The following is a 15591-nucleotide window of genomic DNA, read 5'->3' on the forward strand; positions in this document are numbered from 1 at the left end:
TGGGTCCCATCACTGCTGAAGACAGGCACAGGCTGTTGGAGATGAGTCTGTGTTGTCTGCATCTCCAACCGAAGCGCAGAATGGTTCCTGGAGTCTGCCATATTTTCTGGAAATCTGTTCACCCTCCCGCACAATCCGAAGGGTGTTCCTCCCAAAGGGCATGGCTCAATGTCTATGGAGATTCTCCGTCATCCAGGCCACGTTTGTTAAGCTAGTACAGACATGTCAAACACGAGGCCCGGGGGCTGGATGCAACCCGCGATGTGGTTTCATGTGGCCCACGAAGCCATCCTGGAAACAGTGAGGGAACGGCCCCCTCTGCCTTGGCCCTGGCCCAGGCCAGCTGGGAGCCAAGGTACAATGTTGTGGTGGCCATCTATGCTGAAAGGCATTCAGTCTTAGCTCCACAAGGCTGTCTAGAAACAGCGAGGAACCAGCCCCTGCCGCGTTGGCCCCGCCCCCTGGGTGCATGTTGGGGAGGGGTCCCCCTTTGTGAGGAATGAAGAAATGGACCATGCCTTGGCGCTTGCCCCGGTCCCCCCCCCTTCTGCCAGAGACCCTCAGATCTGCCCCACTCCTGCCCAGGCCCCCACAGGCCCCCTTGACGCGAACGATGTAGAGCTGGCCACGCCCACCCAGTAGGCCACACCTACTCCATCCACACCCACCCAGTAGGCCACACCCCCCAGGGCAACCGCAATGCTGATGCAGCCCTCAATGACATTGAGTTTGACACCCCTGAGCTAGTAACACGGTTGTGAAATTATATCTGGCATCCCCATTGGCTTTGATTGTCGGAAGGTCGCAAAAGGGGATCACACGACCCCGGGGACACTTACGGCTGTCGTAAATGTGAGTCTGTTGTCCAAGAGCCCAACGTTTGATCGCATGGGGATGGCTGCCATGGTCATAAAAGTGTGAAAAAAACCGGTCGTAACTCACTTTTTCCAGTACTGTCGCCACTTCAAATGGCCCCTAAGCGAACTTCTGTAAGTCAAGGGCGAGCTCAGAATGCCAGTGGCTTTTCCAAGCAGAGGAGAGGAAGCCCTACATGGTGCCTGAGAAGGAGCCGGGCAGTCTCCTAGTCCTCAGTGACCCAGGGGTAATGCATGGCCACCCCTCGGGGCCGCCTCCTATCTTGCAGATCGAAGCCTTCCAGCACATGCAGCATTTCGTCCAGATGATGCAGCAGCAAGCCCAGCATGCCATCGCCACCGAAGACCAGCAGCACCGACAGGAACTCCACAAGCTCATGGCCCGGTGAGCGACTGCCTTGCTAAACCCAGAAACGGCACCCCTAAGGCAGTGGCCTCCCAACCTTTTGGGCACCAGGGACCGGTTCCGTGGAGAGAGCTTTTTCCGTGGACCGGACAGGGCATGGTTTCTCATGCCGCCTGCATCTCACGGATGGGAGTTCGCTTGTTTGCATGGATTGTTTTTGTGGCATGCTGGGAACCCCTGCTGGTCCATGGACCAGGGGCTGGGGAGGCCTGCCCTAAGGGGAAGCTTCTTATTTCTGACTTCTACATGATTAAAAATTCATCTACTCATATCCTTTGTGTACAGGTACCCATATCTGGTTCCAATAAACCAGAATAAGATGGTTGCAAGAAGGAAGTAAATATTATCTCTTTAGATCAGGGGTCTTCAAACCTGGCCCTTTGATGACTTGTGGACTTCAACTGGCTCAGCCTGGCTGAGGAATTCTGGGAGTTGAAGTCCACAAGTCATCAAAGGGCCAAGTTTGAAGACCCCTGCATTAGATAGGGGGTCTTCAAATTTGAATTTGCACCAAGGCCCTCTCTGGAAACGGGATCAGTAGCTCAAAAGGCACTTAAGACTCCCTAAGGAGACATTTATGCTTTTGCGAGTTCCCTTGATGCAGTTATACCCCCAGAGGTGGACAGTGGCCTCTTTCTGGCTGATCCTCCAGGATCCAGAGCCAGGATTGGGGCCAGTTAGCTCCCGACAGTGAAACTATTAACCAAGATGTCACGTTGGCTCCTTGAACAACAAAGGTGGCTAACAAGCAAGTACTGGAGGCGCCTAACGCCGGACACGTCACTGGAAGGCAAAAATCACGAACCTGCCTCTCACCTATTGGGCCCTGTCATTTCACACTGGAGAAAGCAATTAGGTTTGGAAGAGTTAGCGGTAAAAGGAAACCAGGCCTTCAAAGAAGATGGTGCCTGGACACAAAGCTGACCCCAGGTACAGCATAGGAAAAAAATAAATAAATAGTGCACAATTAGAAGAAGTGGAGAGACTTGGCCCATAGAATCGCCAAGAGTTGGATTTGACTTTGGATATTCTCCTCCCCCCCTCTCTCCTTCTCCTTCTCCTCTTCCTCCTCCATCATCATCATCATCATGTTGCTAACCCAGATTTTGTTGTCCTGTTCTCAGGTGTTTCCTGAAGCTGGGAGAGTGGCAGCTGAACCTGCAAGGCATCAACGAGAGCACCATTCCCAAAGTCCTGCAGTACTACAGCGCCTCTACGGAGCACGACCGCAACTGGTACAAAGTAAGTCGAGAGAGAGAGAGAGGAGGGCAGGCAGGCCCCGCGGCCGCTTCGGTGCCTTGTCAGCACGCGTCAAGCCAGGAACCAGGTTTTCTCACCCAGGAGGACTCACCTTGGTCTGAAACTTGGGAAAGCAACGGAGGTGCTAAAGGAAGCCAAGTCAAGGGCTGACCAGCCTTGAGGTTCTGAAATGTTGAGGAAACAACGTTCCCATTTTCATTTGCATCGCTAACGGTGCAGCTAGAATTGGCTTTGGATGACTACCAATTGGCTAAGCTGTGAAGGCCTGTCCCAGGATAAGGTTGCCGGTTCCGTTCTGTCCAGTTGCCGGAACCAGAGGTCTTGCCTTCCGAGCTTTCAGATAAGATAAGATAGATAAGAGAACCTTTATTGTCATTTTTTTTTAATCGTGGGCCCAACGGCACACATCAAAAAATGAAATTTAGTTGCCCGCTCTCAAAGTGAAACACGTACGTGACACACACCTAAAACATACTATGTCCAACATATGTATAGACCAGGGGTAGGCAACCTTGGCTCTTTTATGACTCGTGGACTTCAACTCCCAGAATTCCTGAGCCAGTATGGGGGAACTATGGCCCCCTTCATGACTTGTGGACTTTGACTCCCAGAATTCCTGAGCCAGCCATGCTGAGGGGAAAGGGAGAGGTTTCCAAGCTGAGCCATGCTGGCTCAGGAATTCTGGGAGTTGAAGTCCACGAGTCATAAAAGAGCCAAGGTTGCCTACCCTGGTATAGACCCACACCCCTACATATACGTAGCAAATAAATATTAAATACTGTCCATCTTGAATACATAACAGAAGGAGGAAGCTTGAGAGTTCACAAGGTTAACGCTGTATGGAATGAAACTATGGCTGACTCTGGATGTTCTGCTACGGATACCACGAAGCCCCCTCCCAGGAGGTAGCAAGGAAAACAGGTCATGAAGAGGATGTGTAGTGTCCCAGACAATCTTGCGGACCCTGCACAAGCCATGTCCTGGATGGGAGGGAGGGAGCTGCCAATGATCTTTTCTGCCGTCCTCACCACTCTCTGCACGGGCGCCTTCCTGTCTGAACCTCCCATCTTCAGGGGACTTCTCTCTAGCCCACGAATGAAGGCGGATATATGTGTGTCCCGGGATAACATGGCCGGTTCCAATCTGGGTCGGTCAACCAGGACCAGAGATTTAGCCTTATGAGCTACACAGAAGCCCCCCCCCCCCGAGGATGATGGGCTCCAGCACAAGTCCAAAAGCTCGGAAGGCAAAAACTCCTGGTCCCGGCGACCGACCCAGATTGGACCCTGACTCAGCAGCACACAACATTCAGGGAAACTTGTGTGGCCTGCGTAGTTAAGGTTTAAAGGGAACAACTGTAGGTTTGACAGAAAAGCAAAGGGGGGGAAAGGAGGGGGGATTGGTTAGGAAAAACCAGATTGCGTCATCGCCCTCGAAAGAGGTCAACAGACCAAGAGGAGAGAGAGTCCCAGCCATCAGAGGAAAAGACACCGAGTCTACTTTGCAAGGTTGTTCCCTGGAAAATTGGGGAAAGGAGGATACAGTCCATTAAGTTTTGCTTCCGGGGGGGGGGGAAACGGAGGCTTTTTGAAACCTAAAAGGCGAAGCAACGGCTGGAGGGCCGAACTGGCGCTGCCCACCGGGGAGCGCCAGACCGTGCCAAGTGGGGCCTCTTCTCTTCCAGGCCTGGCACGCCTGGGCCGTGATGAACTTCGAGGCGGTGCTGCACTACAAGCTCCAGAACCAGGCCCGGGACGAGAAGAAGAAGCTGCGCCACGCCAGCGGGACCAGCGTCACCAGCGCCAACACGGAAGGCAGCAACAGCGAAAGCGAGGCCGAGAGCGCGGAGAACAGCCCGGCCCCTTCTCCTGTGCAGAAGAAGGCCGCGGAGGTCAGGCTGGTCCCAGGGGGGCAGAGCCTCCCCCTGCAAGAAATCCTCGACTCCCCCTTATTTGGGGGGGGAGAGAGAAAAAGACTCATCCCTCCTTCTCTTTTTCCCGACAGGATTTGTCCAAAACGCTCCTGATGTACACTGTGCCGGCAGTCCAAGGCTTCTTCCGATCCATCTCTTTGTCTCGGGGAAACAATCTGCAGGATACTCTCAGGTGCCTTTTGATTTGATTTGATTTGATTTGATTTGATTTGATTTGATTTGAATCGTCAGATTTGGGGGCGGGAGGGCAAGCCCAGGGGCAAAGTCGTGCCTCCCCTTTGCGTTGCCTTCCCTAGAGAAGAAAACAGAGCTAATGGGATGGGTTTGCTTTTCTCCAGGGTTCTTACACTGTGGTTTGACTACGGCCACTGGCCAGAGGTCAATGAAGCCTTGGTGGAAGGGGTCAAGGCCATCCAGATCGACACCTGGCTCCAGGTAAGGGGCTGCTTTGAAGTACCAACTGCCTTATCTTAACTCTTCCGGGAGCGTTTCTCAATCTGGGCAACTCCCAGAATTCCCCAGCCAGCCTGCCCACTTCTACATGGGCATCTGCTGACATGTAACAACAACAACAACAACAACAATAATAAAGTTGGAAGGGATCTTGGGGGTCATCTAGTCCAACCCCCTGCTCAGGCAGGAAACCCCATACCATTACAAATGGCTGTCCAGTCTCTTAAAAACTTCCAGTGTTGGAGCATTCACAACTTCTGGAGGCAGGTTGTTCCATTGGTTAATTGTTCTAACTGTCAGGAAGTTTCTCCTTAGTTCCAGGTTGCTTCTCTCCTTGATGAGTTTCCATCCGTTGCTTCTTGTCCTGCCTTCAGGCACTTTGGAAAATAGCTTGACTCCCTCTTCTTTGCGGCAGCCCCCGAGAGACTGGAAGGCTGCTATCCTGTCCCCCCTCGTCCTTCTCTTCATGAAACTAGACAGACCCAATTCCAGCAGCTGTTCCTTATTATGTTTTAGCCTCCAGTCCCCTGATCCTCTTTGTTGCTCTTCTCTGCACTCTTTCTAGAGTCTCAGCATCTTTTTCACATCGTGGTGACCCAAACTGGATGCAGCGATGTGATATCAGCAAAATATTCTTCCTCCTTCTTGTGTAGTGTGGCCATTTCTTTGGCAGGGCCCGTTCTCCAGCTAACAACCTGGCTTCTGACATGGAGCTCTGGATTTTGAAATGGGAAGCTCTGCCTGCTGCAGGGGATAGTAGAAATGTGTTGAGTGGCAGCTGCCTGCTTATCTCTCTCCTCTCTCCTTCTCTTGTTCCCCCCCTCCCTGAAAATCAGGTGATCCCACAGCTTATCGCCAGAATCGACACACCTCGGCCTTTAGTGGGACGACTTATTTACCAGCTGCTCACCGACATTGGAAGGTACCATCCCCAGGTGAGATAACCCTACGTTCAGACACACAGGCCTTTCAGACTCCAAACTAACCAGGTTTTGATGGATTGTTCCTTTCTGACTCCTCCTGTAGGCCCTGATCTATCCTCTGACGGTTGCTTCCAAGTCAACGACGACAGCCCGACACAATGCTGCTAACAAGATCTTGAAAAACATGTGTGAACACAGCAACACCCTCGTCCAGCAAGCCGTGATGGTGGGTAACCTATACATATGTGCATGCTCCTCTCTGCATCTCCCCGCCATCCTTTCACCACAGGCAAAAACCGCAGGAAACGAGCCTGTTCCTTCTTTCATATTCTCACCCTGGTTTTCCTAGATTTATATCATTTCAACGGACTTTAGCTTCCCCGTTCGGTCCCAACGACCAGCTTTGCCTCTGTAGAACTGCTCTTCCCCTTTTATTATTTTATTCAGTTTTTACAAGCACTGAGGCTTATTTTTTTCTTGTTTCTGCCCGCGTGTATGCACCGTTTGAAAGAATCTGATCGGAGCTCCGAAAGAGTGGATTTCTTTTAAAGTTTTATATTAAAAAAAAAAAAATCTTTTCTGTTTCCCCACCAGTCTCTGCCTTCGTGGCACATATGGTTCTGTTCTGGCTTATTAACGTTTATAATCCTTATTTGGGTAATCTCTTCCAAGCTGTTGCCCTTCCTCAGGACTATAACTACTTAATTCCACTTAAAGCAAGCTCGGGTAGAGAATGAGACTCTCATTGCAAATTTGGGGAAACTGCCCATCTGTTGAAGCCCCCTTCGCTCCATGCACGCCCTCTGCTGTGGCTAAAACAAGAAATGGGAACAAGAGCTTGCTAAAGGCCCCGCGGGGATCCCTTCTGTTTTGTTTTTTTTAATTTATTTATTCCTTTTTCACTATACAACAAAAATAAAAATACATTTTTTTCCTTAACAGTACTGTGTTATACATCTCATATATATTATTTACAATTATTTACATTAGTAATCATATCTTTTTGTTCCTCTGTTCTAGCCAATCATAACATTTGTTCCATATCTCGTAGAATTCTGTTGCCTCCTTGTCTTTTAGTTCTAGCGTACGTTTGTTCATTTCCACGCATTCTAGTATTTTATATATAATCACATCATTTGTACGTATGTTTTCACCTTTCCAACACTGGGCATATACTAGGCGGGTTGCTGTTAATATATGTACAATGATGTATTGGAGTTATTTTTCCATCTTTAAACTTTATACCCAAAAGAAATAGTTCGGGTTTGAGTTCAATTTTCACCTTTGTTATCTCCTGTATCCAGTTCCTTATCTATTCCCAATAGATCTTTGCTTTAGGGCACAGCCACCACATACGATAGAATGTTCCCTCCTTATTTCTGCATTTCCAGCATTCCAGATTCATATTTTTGTACATTTTAGCCAATCTCGACGGTGTTAAATGCCATCTATAGAACATTTTATATTGATTTTCCCTATAGGCAGTTGACCATGTCAGTTTACAATTTCTGTTCCATAATCTTTCCCATTCTTCCAGTTTTATATTTCGGCCTGCATTTCGTGCCCACGCGATCATTGGCCCTTTCACGATTTCTTCCTCCAAATCTACCTCTAATAAATATGTATAGGTTTTTGTGAGAAATTTTCCTTCCTTACCTGTTAAAATTTTTATCCAATTGCTGTGGGGGTCTGGTTTATTCCGTACTTTTCCATGTCCTTGCTATGTTTAGATTGGATCTGTAAATATGGCCACCGATCTATAAGAAGGGATCCCCTCTGTTACAGATGCTGGAATTGTGTAAGAAGCTTTTTGTGCACCTACTGAGGCCCATGGTGTGGCTTCCTCTAGCAGTCAGTCTGGGTTAGCGCTCTGATGCTGTGGCTGAAGCTGCTTCTATACAAACTCAAGACAGAAAGCTTGCTATATTGATTGAATATTGCCTGGGTCTACGAACCCTCGACCTCCCCTGCTGTTGAATGCCAGCACCCACCCCTCCCTCCCCTTTGCCTATTAACCTCTCCCGGGGGGGCCTCCCTCTTCTCTGCAACCAGGTGAGCGAAGAGCTGATCCGCGTGGCCATCCTGTGGCATGAGATGTGGCATGAAGGGCTGGAGGAAGCGTCCCGCCTCTATTTCGGGGAGAGGAACGTGAAGGGGATGTTCGAGGTGCTGGAGCCGCTGCACGCCATGATGGAGCGGGGGCCTCAGACCCTCAAGGAGACCTCCTTCAATCAGGTACCAACCCAAAAGAGGGGCCGGCCTGTCCGGGAGAAACAAAATCACCTTCCAGGCTGCGCGCAGGGAAAAAGAAATCCCAATAATTTGGAGTGGAAGGGCACGTAGACTTATATACCGCTCTGCAGTGCTTTACAGCCCTCTCTGAGCGGTTTACAAAGTCAGCCTAGTGCCCTCCCTCCCAATAATCTGGGTCCTCATTTTACCGACCTCGGAAGGATGGAAGGCTGAGTCAACTTTGAGCCGGTCAGGATCGAACACCAGACTGTGGGCAGAGTCAGCCTGCAATGCTGCATTTTAACCATTGCATACCATGGATGGATGGATGGATGGATGGATGGATGGATGGATGGATGCAAGAAAGGAAGGAAGGAAGGAAGGAAGGAAGGGAAGAACAATAGCAATAGCACTCAGACTTATATACCACTTCACAGTGCTTTACAGCCGTCTCTGAGTGATTTACAAAGTCAGCCTATTGCCCCCACCCCTCCAACAATCTAGATCCTCATTTTACCAATCTCAGAAGGATGGAAGGCTGAGTCAGCTTTGAGCCAGTCACGATCGAACTCCTGGCTGTGGGCAAAGTCAGTCTTCAATGCTGCAGTTTTACCATTGCATACCATGGGTGGGTGGGTGGGTGGGTGGTGAATGGAAGGAAGGAAGGAAGGAAGGAAGGAAGGAAGGAAGGGAAGAACAATAGCAATAGCAATAGCACTCAGACTTATATACCACTTCACAGTGCTTTACAGCCCTCTCTGAGTGGTTTACAATGTCAGCCTATTGCCCCCCCTTCTTCCCCCAACAATCTGGGTCCTCCTTTTACCATCCTGACGGGAGGCTGAGTCAACTTTGAGTCGGTCAGGATCGAACTGCCTGCAAATGCTGAATTCTAACCATGCACCACCACGGCTCTTGCAACCTCCGGCATAATGAATTACGAGATGCCATGTCCAGGGTCATCCAGCGATCAGCCCAAAGCCACGAGCAATAAATTGCTAGCTTTAGTTGAGGATCGGGGAAAGACAGAAGCCCCAATCATTGCTATTTTAAATTGCTTTTCTGGGGGGGGGGGAAGGAATTTCCAGATCCGCCTTTGACGTGCCCGTCAGCCCACAGCAACTCTTTCTTTTCCCGCAGGCTTACGGCAGAGATCTGATGGAGGCCCAGGAGTGGTGCCGTAAATATATGAAGTCGGGAAACGTCAAGGATCTCACCCAGGCTTGGGATCTGTACTACCACGTCTTCCGCCGCATCTCCAAGCAGCTGCCTCAGGTCTGTGGGGGGGGGGGGAGAGAATCCTTACTCCCTGTGCTGGTCAGAGTATATAGCTAGCTTAGGAATTAAGGACTGTTCCCTTAAGGGATAGCCTTCTGGGTAATGTAGTTTATGTTACCTGGTCATATCTGTGTTAGGAATGGCCACTGGGAGGGACTTCCATTTTATTACAGGATATCCTGGTTACGTGCCAGTCAGCGAGCTCTCTGTGAAGTCCAGCCATGAGGATTGTTAGCTCCGTTAGTATTTTTTTTCCCAACCTTTTGGAACCCGTCCTAAGCTGCTCCTCCCGTCTTGCCAACAGCTGACTTCCTTGGAACTTCAGTACGTTTCTCCCAAACTCCTGATGTGCCGCGATTTGGAGCTGGCCGTCCCGGGAACGTACGACCCGAATCAGCAGATCATCCGCATTCAGTCCATCGCGCCCTCCCTGCAAGTGATCACCTCCAAGCAGAGGCCGAGGAAGTTGACCTTAATGGGTGAGAAAAATTGACGAGCAAAGACACCTTGGGTTTCCTCTGAGGTCTCCGACTTCCCTTGGGTTCCAGATGTGTCAATTGCCGGTTCTCTCTTGCGGAACGGCGTCCAGTTAAAAAAGACACCGCATCGGGAGAGCGAGCCGGTGCCGTGATTCCTTGGTCAGCCACATCCCCATCCGTGTACCTCTCAGGATGCCGAACAAAATCGATTTCTTGTGGCTGTCCACTTCATGAGCCAGATCCTTTAAGGCAATGGTGGCGAACCTATGGCACGCGTGCCAGAGGTGGCACTCAGAGCCCTCTCTGTTGGCACACGCACCACCGCCGCCAGCAGCAGGTCCATCAGGCCGCCACCACCGCCCGGAGCAGGAGCCCCGCCCAGCACAAAGGAGGCGAAGCGGCCGACTAGCAAGCTCGAATAGAGGTGGTAGAGCAGAGGTCACCTACCATTGTCACCAACCATTGGCAGACTGGAAGAAAAGGGAGCGGGAAGTATTTTACGTGTGCGCGTGCATGTACGGGGCCGCAAGTATGCACACGCTGCAAATGAGGCAGGGGTAGTGCCTGCGTGATACTCACTAACCCTGCCCCATTCTTGCTTGGTGCAGCGCCTTGTATCTGCACCTCGCGGCGTGGCGGTGGCTGTTTTTGCACCCCTGGTTTTTGTGTGCCCCCCTGAGGGCACCACAATGCTGATGGGCCCCTGGCACTTTGCGATAAATAAGTGGGTTTTGGGTTGCGGTTTGGGCACTCGGTCTCTAAAAGGTTCGCCATCACTGCTTTAAGGAGTCCAGTAATAAAATGCTTCCAGGCTAAGAAAGCAGAAGTGTCAAATTGATGGGTCTAGTGACAGTTGAAGAAGCTTGGGAAAGATCAGCAAATGTTTGGCCTACAGAATTCTGTTCTGCTCTGGTGTATTTTGCCCTGTTCCTTCTCAGCTTAGCAAGGGCGGTGTGCGTGCTTATTATTCGACTGTAGGAACTTTAATCAAAACAACGTAATAACTACATCTTCTAATTTTCCCCAGATACAAGCCCTTTCTTGGCTTCACACAGTTTCACACACCTGAACAGATCTTTTTCCCCTTCCACAGGGAGCAACGGGCACGAGTTCGTGTTTCTTCTGAAAGGGCACGAGGACCTTCGCCAGGATGAGCGAGTGATGCAGCTCTTCGGCCTCGTGAACACGCTTCTCGCCAACGACCCCACATCTCTCCGTAAAAACCTCAGGTGCCTCCTCTGCCTTCATCCCAGCCAGCATAAGTGGCTTGTTAGAAAAGATGGGTAGCGTGATCTCCCTTGGCACAAAAGGGAGAAATTAGAAAGGCATCACTTTGGAGGAAGCTCTAGTGGTGTTGTAAGGGAGAGGAGAGACCTTTGGTGGAGTTGCCGTAACTTTACTAGACGCCTTCTTGAATAGAAAATAGAGTAGAGTAGAGTAGAGTAGAATAGAATAGAATAGAATAGAATAGAATAGAATAGAATAGAATAGAATAGAATAGAATAGAATAGAATAGAATAGAATATGGAATGGAATGGAATGGAATGGAATGGAATATAAGAGAATATAGACTAGACTAGACTAGACTAGACTAGACTAGAATAGAATAGAATAGAATAGAATAGAATGCAGAATAGAATGGAATGGAATATAAGAGAATATAGAATAGAATAGAATAAAGAAATAAAGAAATATATAATAGAATAGAGAACAGAGAATAGAATAGAATAGAATAGAATAGAATAAGAAATAGAGAATAGAATAGAGAACAGAATAGAATAGAATAAGAAATAGAGAATAGAATAGAGAAGAGAGGAGAAGAGAGAAGAGAGAATAGAATAGAATAGAATGGAATAAGAAATATAGGATAGGATAGGATAGGATAGGATAAGATAGAATAGAATAGAATAGAATAGAATAGAATAGAATAGAATACGTTTATGGTCATTCTGTATCTCACAGCGAAATTAAGTGCTGTCCACAGTGCACACTACACACAAGTAAAAAACCACAAGTAAAAACTTACATCATATACACGCATCCTTCACATTCTATTCACCGTTGCTCTGCCCCTAACATTGCACTTCAGTGTTGCACTATACAGTAATATTTAATACGGTTACAGCTCTGGGATAAAAACTATTTTTCAATGTATTTGTCTTTTGTTTTTATTATCCTGCTAGACGGTAATAGTTCAAAAAAAGAATGTCCGGGATTGGACAAGTCTTTAAGAATGTTTTGAATGCTGCCGATAGTTTTGTAATCCCGTTTTTTTAAGGAAGGGAGGAAGTAGCATGGAGGTGCCAAAGCCAGCAGGGGCCTTGTGTGATGCTCAATTGGCCATGATTACAGGCTGCTTCAGCTAAGCCAGGGATAGGCAACCTTGGCTCTTTTATGACTGGTGAACTTCAACTCCCAGAATTCCTGAGCCAGCCATGCTGAGGGGAAAGGGAGAGGTTTCCAAGCTGACCCAGGCTGGCTCAGGAATTCTGGGAGTTGAAGTCCACAAGTCATGAGGGGGCCATAGTTCCCCCACGTTGGCTCAGGAATTCTGGGAGTTGAAGTGTACGAGTCATGAGGGGGCCATAGTTCCCCCATGCTGGCTCAGGAATTCTGGGAGTTGAAGTCCACAAGTCATGAGGGGGCCATAGTTCCCCCATGCTGGCTCAGGAATTCTGGGAGTTGAAGTCCACAAGTCATGAGGGGGCCATAGTTCCCCCATGCTGGCTCAGGAATTCTGGGAGTTGAAGTCCACGAGTCATAAAAGAGCCAAGGTTGCCTATTCCTGACATAGGGGGCATGCTGGCAGAGGGATTCTGGGAGTTGAAGTCCCCTCATCTTCCTAGTAACTCAGGGGTAGGCAACCTTGGCTCTTTTATGACTCGTGGACTTCAACTCCCAGAATTCCTGAGCCAGCCACGCTGAGGGGAAAGGGAGAGGTTTCCAAGTTGAGCCATGCTGGCTCAGGAATTCTGGGAGTTGAAGTCCATGAGTCATAAAAGAGCCAAGGTTGCCTACCCCTGGCCTAGTTTGCCTACCCCTGGCCTAGTTTGAAGACCCCTGCTCTAAATGGGCCTTATTGTAGACCTAATGGCTGCACAGACTAGGCCAGGGATAGGCAACCTTGGCTCTTTTATGACTCGTGGACTTCAACTCCCAGAATTCCTGAGCCAGCCATGCTGAGGGGAAAGGGAGAGGTTTCCAAGCTGAGCTATGCTGGCTCAGGAATTCTGGGAGTTGAAGTCCACGAGTCATAAAGCGGCCTAGGCCTAGGCCAGAGATAGGCAACCTTGGCTCTTTTATGACTCGTGGACTTCAACTCCCAGAATTCCTGAGCCAGCCATGCTGAGGGGAAAGGGAGAGGTTTCCAAGCTGAGCCATGCTGGCTCAGGGATTCTGGGAGTTGAAGTCCACCGGTCATAAAAGAGCCCAGGTTGCCCACCCCTGAGCTAAGCCAACAGATTGTGTGAAGTCCTTACGAGAGCATGTCGTTCAGCCTCCACCTGTCTGTGACCCTCGTTTTTAATCCCATTTGTCTGTGAGCACAAAGTCCAGCCTTTTCTCCTTTCTTCTCCTCCAGCATCCAGCGCTATGCGGTGATCCCTCTTTCCACCAACTCCGGGCTTATAGGCTGGGTGCCTCACTGCGACACTCTGCACGCGCTCATTCGAGACTACCGGGAGAAGAAGAAGATCCTGCTCAACATTGAACACCGCATCATGTTGAGGGTGAGCTCCTGCCACCTGCCCCATCTTTAGGAGTTTCGCAACTCTCTGATCCTGTCCCTGAATCTCGGGCTAAGGAAACACGGCTTGATGTAGCCATACGCGGTTTGTTTTGCTCTCTGGAGCAGCGGCCACACACTCAGTAGTAACAGGAAGGTCCCTGCATTTCTTCCCTACCTGTTCAATCTTTTTCCTTTTCCTTGAAAAGAATATTAATGGCTCATGGATGTTGTTAATCTAATTATTCTTAGATGGCTCCCGATTACGATCATCTCACTCTCATGCAAAAGGTGGAAGTGTTTGAACATGCAGTCAACAATACAGCTGGGGATGACCTGGCCAAGCTTCTGTGGCTCAAGAGCCCCAGCTCAGAGGTACAACCAAGGCACCATTCCTGGTCCTTCTTGTCAACCCTTCTTGTCTTCCAGTCAAGATTAGAGCAGAACATGGATAAATTGTCACATGGATAAAACGCTCCACTCCATGGTTCCCGTTTTCAAATATCTGTGTTAAGAGCTGAAACGGCTGCTGTTCCACATTCTTTTTGTGAAAGAAAGAAAGAAAGAAAGAAAGAAAGAAAGAAAGAAGGAAAGGAAAGAAAAAAGGAAAGAAAAGGAAGGAAGGAAGGAAGGAAGGAAGGAAGGAAAGAAAGAGAGAAAGGAAAGGAAAGAAAGGGAGGAAGGAAGGAAGGAAGGAAGGAAGGAAGGAAGGAAGGAAAGAAATAAAAAAAAAAGAAAGAGAAGGAAGAAAGGAAAGGAAGGAAGGAAGGAAAGAAAGAAAGAAAAGAAAGAAAAAGAAAGGAAAGAAAAGGAAGGAAGGAAGGAAAGAAAGAAAAGGAAAGAAAAGGGAAGGGAAGGAAGGAAAGAAAGAAAGGAAAGAAAAGGAAGGAAAGGAAGGAAGGAAGGAAAGAGGGAAAGGAAAGAAAGAAGAGAGGAAGGAAAGAAAGAAATAAAGGAAAGAAGGAAGAAAGGAAGGAAAGAAAGGAAGGAAGGAAAGAAGAAAGGAAGAAAAGAAAGAAAAAAAGAAAAAAAGGAAAGAAAGAAAAAGAAAGGAAAGGAAGGAAGGAAAGAGAGAGAAAGAAAAGGAAAGAAAAGGGAGGAAGGAAGGAAAGAAAAAAGGGAAGGGAAGGAAGGAAGGAAAGAAAAGAAAGAAGGAAAGAAAGAAAGAAGGAAGGAAAGAAAGGAAGAAAGGAAAGAAAGAAAGAAAGAAAGAGGAAAGAAAGAAAGGAAGGAAGAAAAAGGAAAGAAAAAGGAAGGAAGGAAGGAAAGAGAGAAAGAAAGAAAAAGGAAAGGAAAGAGAAAAAAGAAAGGAAAGAAAGAAGGAAGGAAAGAAAAGAGAAAGAAAGAAAGAAGAAAAGAAAGAAAAAGAAAGAAAGAAAGAAAGTCCCAATTAGGCATAAATCACCCACTTTTTGATTTACTGTTTTCTCTGTAGGTGTGGTTTGACCGAAGAACAAATTACACCCGCTCGTTAGCTGTGATGTCAATGGTTGGCTACATTTTGGGTCTCGGGGACAGGCAAGTGAAACTAAACTTATTTCCCTAAAGAATAAAAAAGCTGTTCACAATCCCTTCCCTGTTCACAGACACCAGCTGTTAATAAATCGTAATTAATAGCAGTAAGCTAAGCCAATTAGCTGAATTGTACGCAGTGCCCATAGATAAATACCGACCTAAAGTTTGGAAAGACGAGGGAATTGAAGAACTGAGCCGAGGAGAAGAATTACGCTTTATTTAATCGTTTGGGAGTAGGGTGTTAATTACAAGATGTGCTATTCTGAGTTCCTGCCACAAATTGTCCAGTAAATAGGGTGGTTCCTTTAAACAGGCATCCCTCCAACCTTATGCTGGACCGGCTGAGTGGCAAAATCCTGCACATCGACTTTGGAGATTGCTTTGAGGTAAGATTTGCTTTTTTAGAAAATGAAGCACTCGGTGGAAGTTAACATAAAGACAAAGAAAAATCAGTCCTTATTTCATGTCCACTCAAGGCTGAAGCAACAAGAAACACAGACAGACCTAATCTCT

At 48.2% G+C, this 15591-nt stretch overlaps 1 protein-coding gene across 1 annotated transcript in view; it reads left to right on the forward strand.

Annotated features, from left to right (window-relative positions):
* The window catches only part of MTOR (mechanistic target of rapamycin kinase), a 67077-nt gene that overhangs the window by 43109 nt on the left and 8377 nt on the right, over window positions 1-15591 (forward strand). Inside the window, exons 34-48 of the mRNA XM_029285652.1 lie at window positions 1145-1260; window positions 2406-2523; window positions 4226-4432; window positions 4546-4646; window positions 4813-4909; window positions 5764-5862; window positions 5954-6076; window positions 7903-8085; window positions 9223-9357; window positions 9665-9839; window positions 10933-11068; window positions 13420-13567; window positions 13816-13938; window positions 14999-15081; window positions 15392-15464. Of these exons, the coding sequence (XP_029141485.1) occupies window positions 1145-1260; window positions 2406-2523; window positions 4226-4432; window positions 4546-4646; window positions 4813-4909; window positions 5764-5862; window positions 5954-6076; window positions 7903-8085; window positions 9223-9357; window positions 9665-9839; window positions 10933-11068; window positions 13420-13567; window positions 13816-13938; window positions 14999-15081; window positions 15392-15464 (1917 nt within the window). The remainder of the gene's footprint in view (window positions 1-1144; window positions 1261-2405; window positions 2524-4225; window positions 4433-4545; window positions 4647-4812; window positions 4910-5763; window positions 5863-5953; window positions 6077-7902; window positions 8086-9222; window positions 9358-9664; window positions 9840-10932; window positions 11069-13419; window positions 13568-13815; window positions 13939-14998; window positions 15082-15391; window positions 15465-15591) is intronic.

This window comes from Protobothrops mucrosquamatus, unplaced genomic scaffold (assembly GCF_001527695.2).
Source record: "Protobothrops mucrosquamatus isolate PMUCROS unplaced genomic scaffold, P.Mucros_1.0 scaffold2013, whole genome shotgun sequence".
In the NCBI taxonomy this organism is placed as follows: domain Eukaryota; kingdom Metazoa; phylum Chordata; class Lepidosauria; order Squamata; family Viperidae; genus Protobothrops; species Protobothrops mucrosquamatus.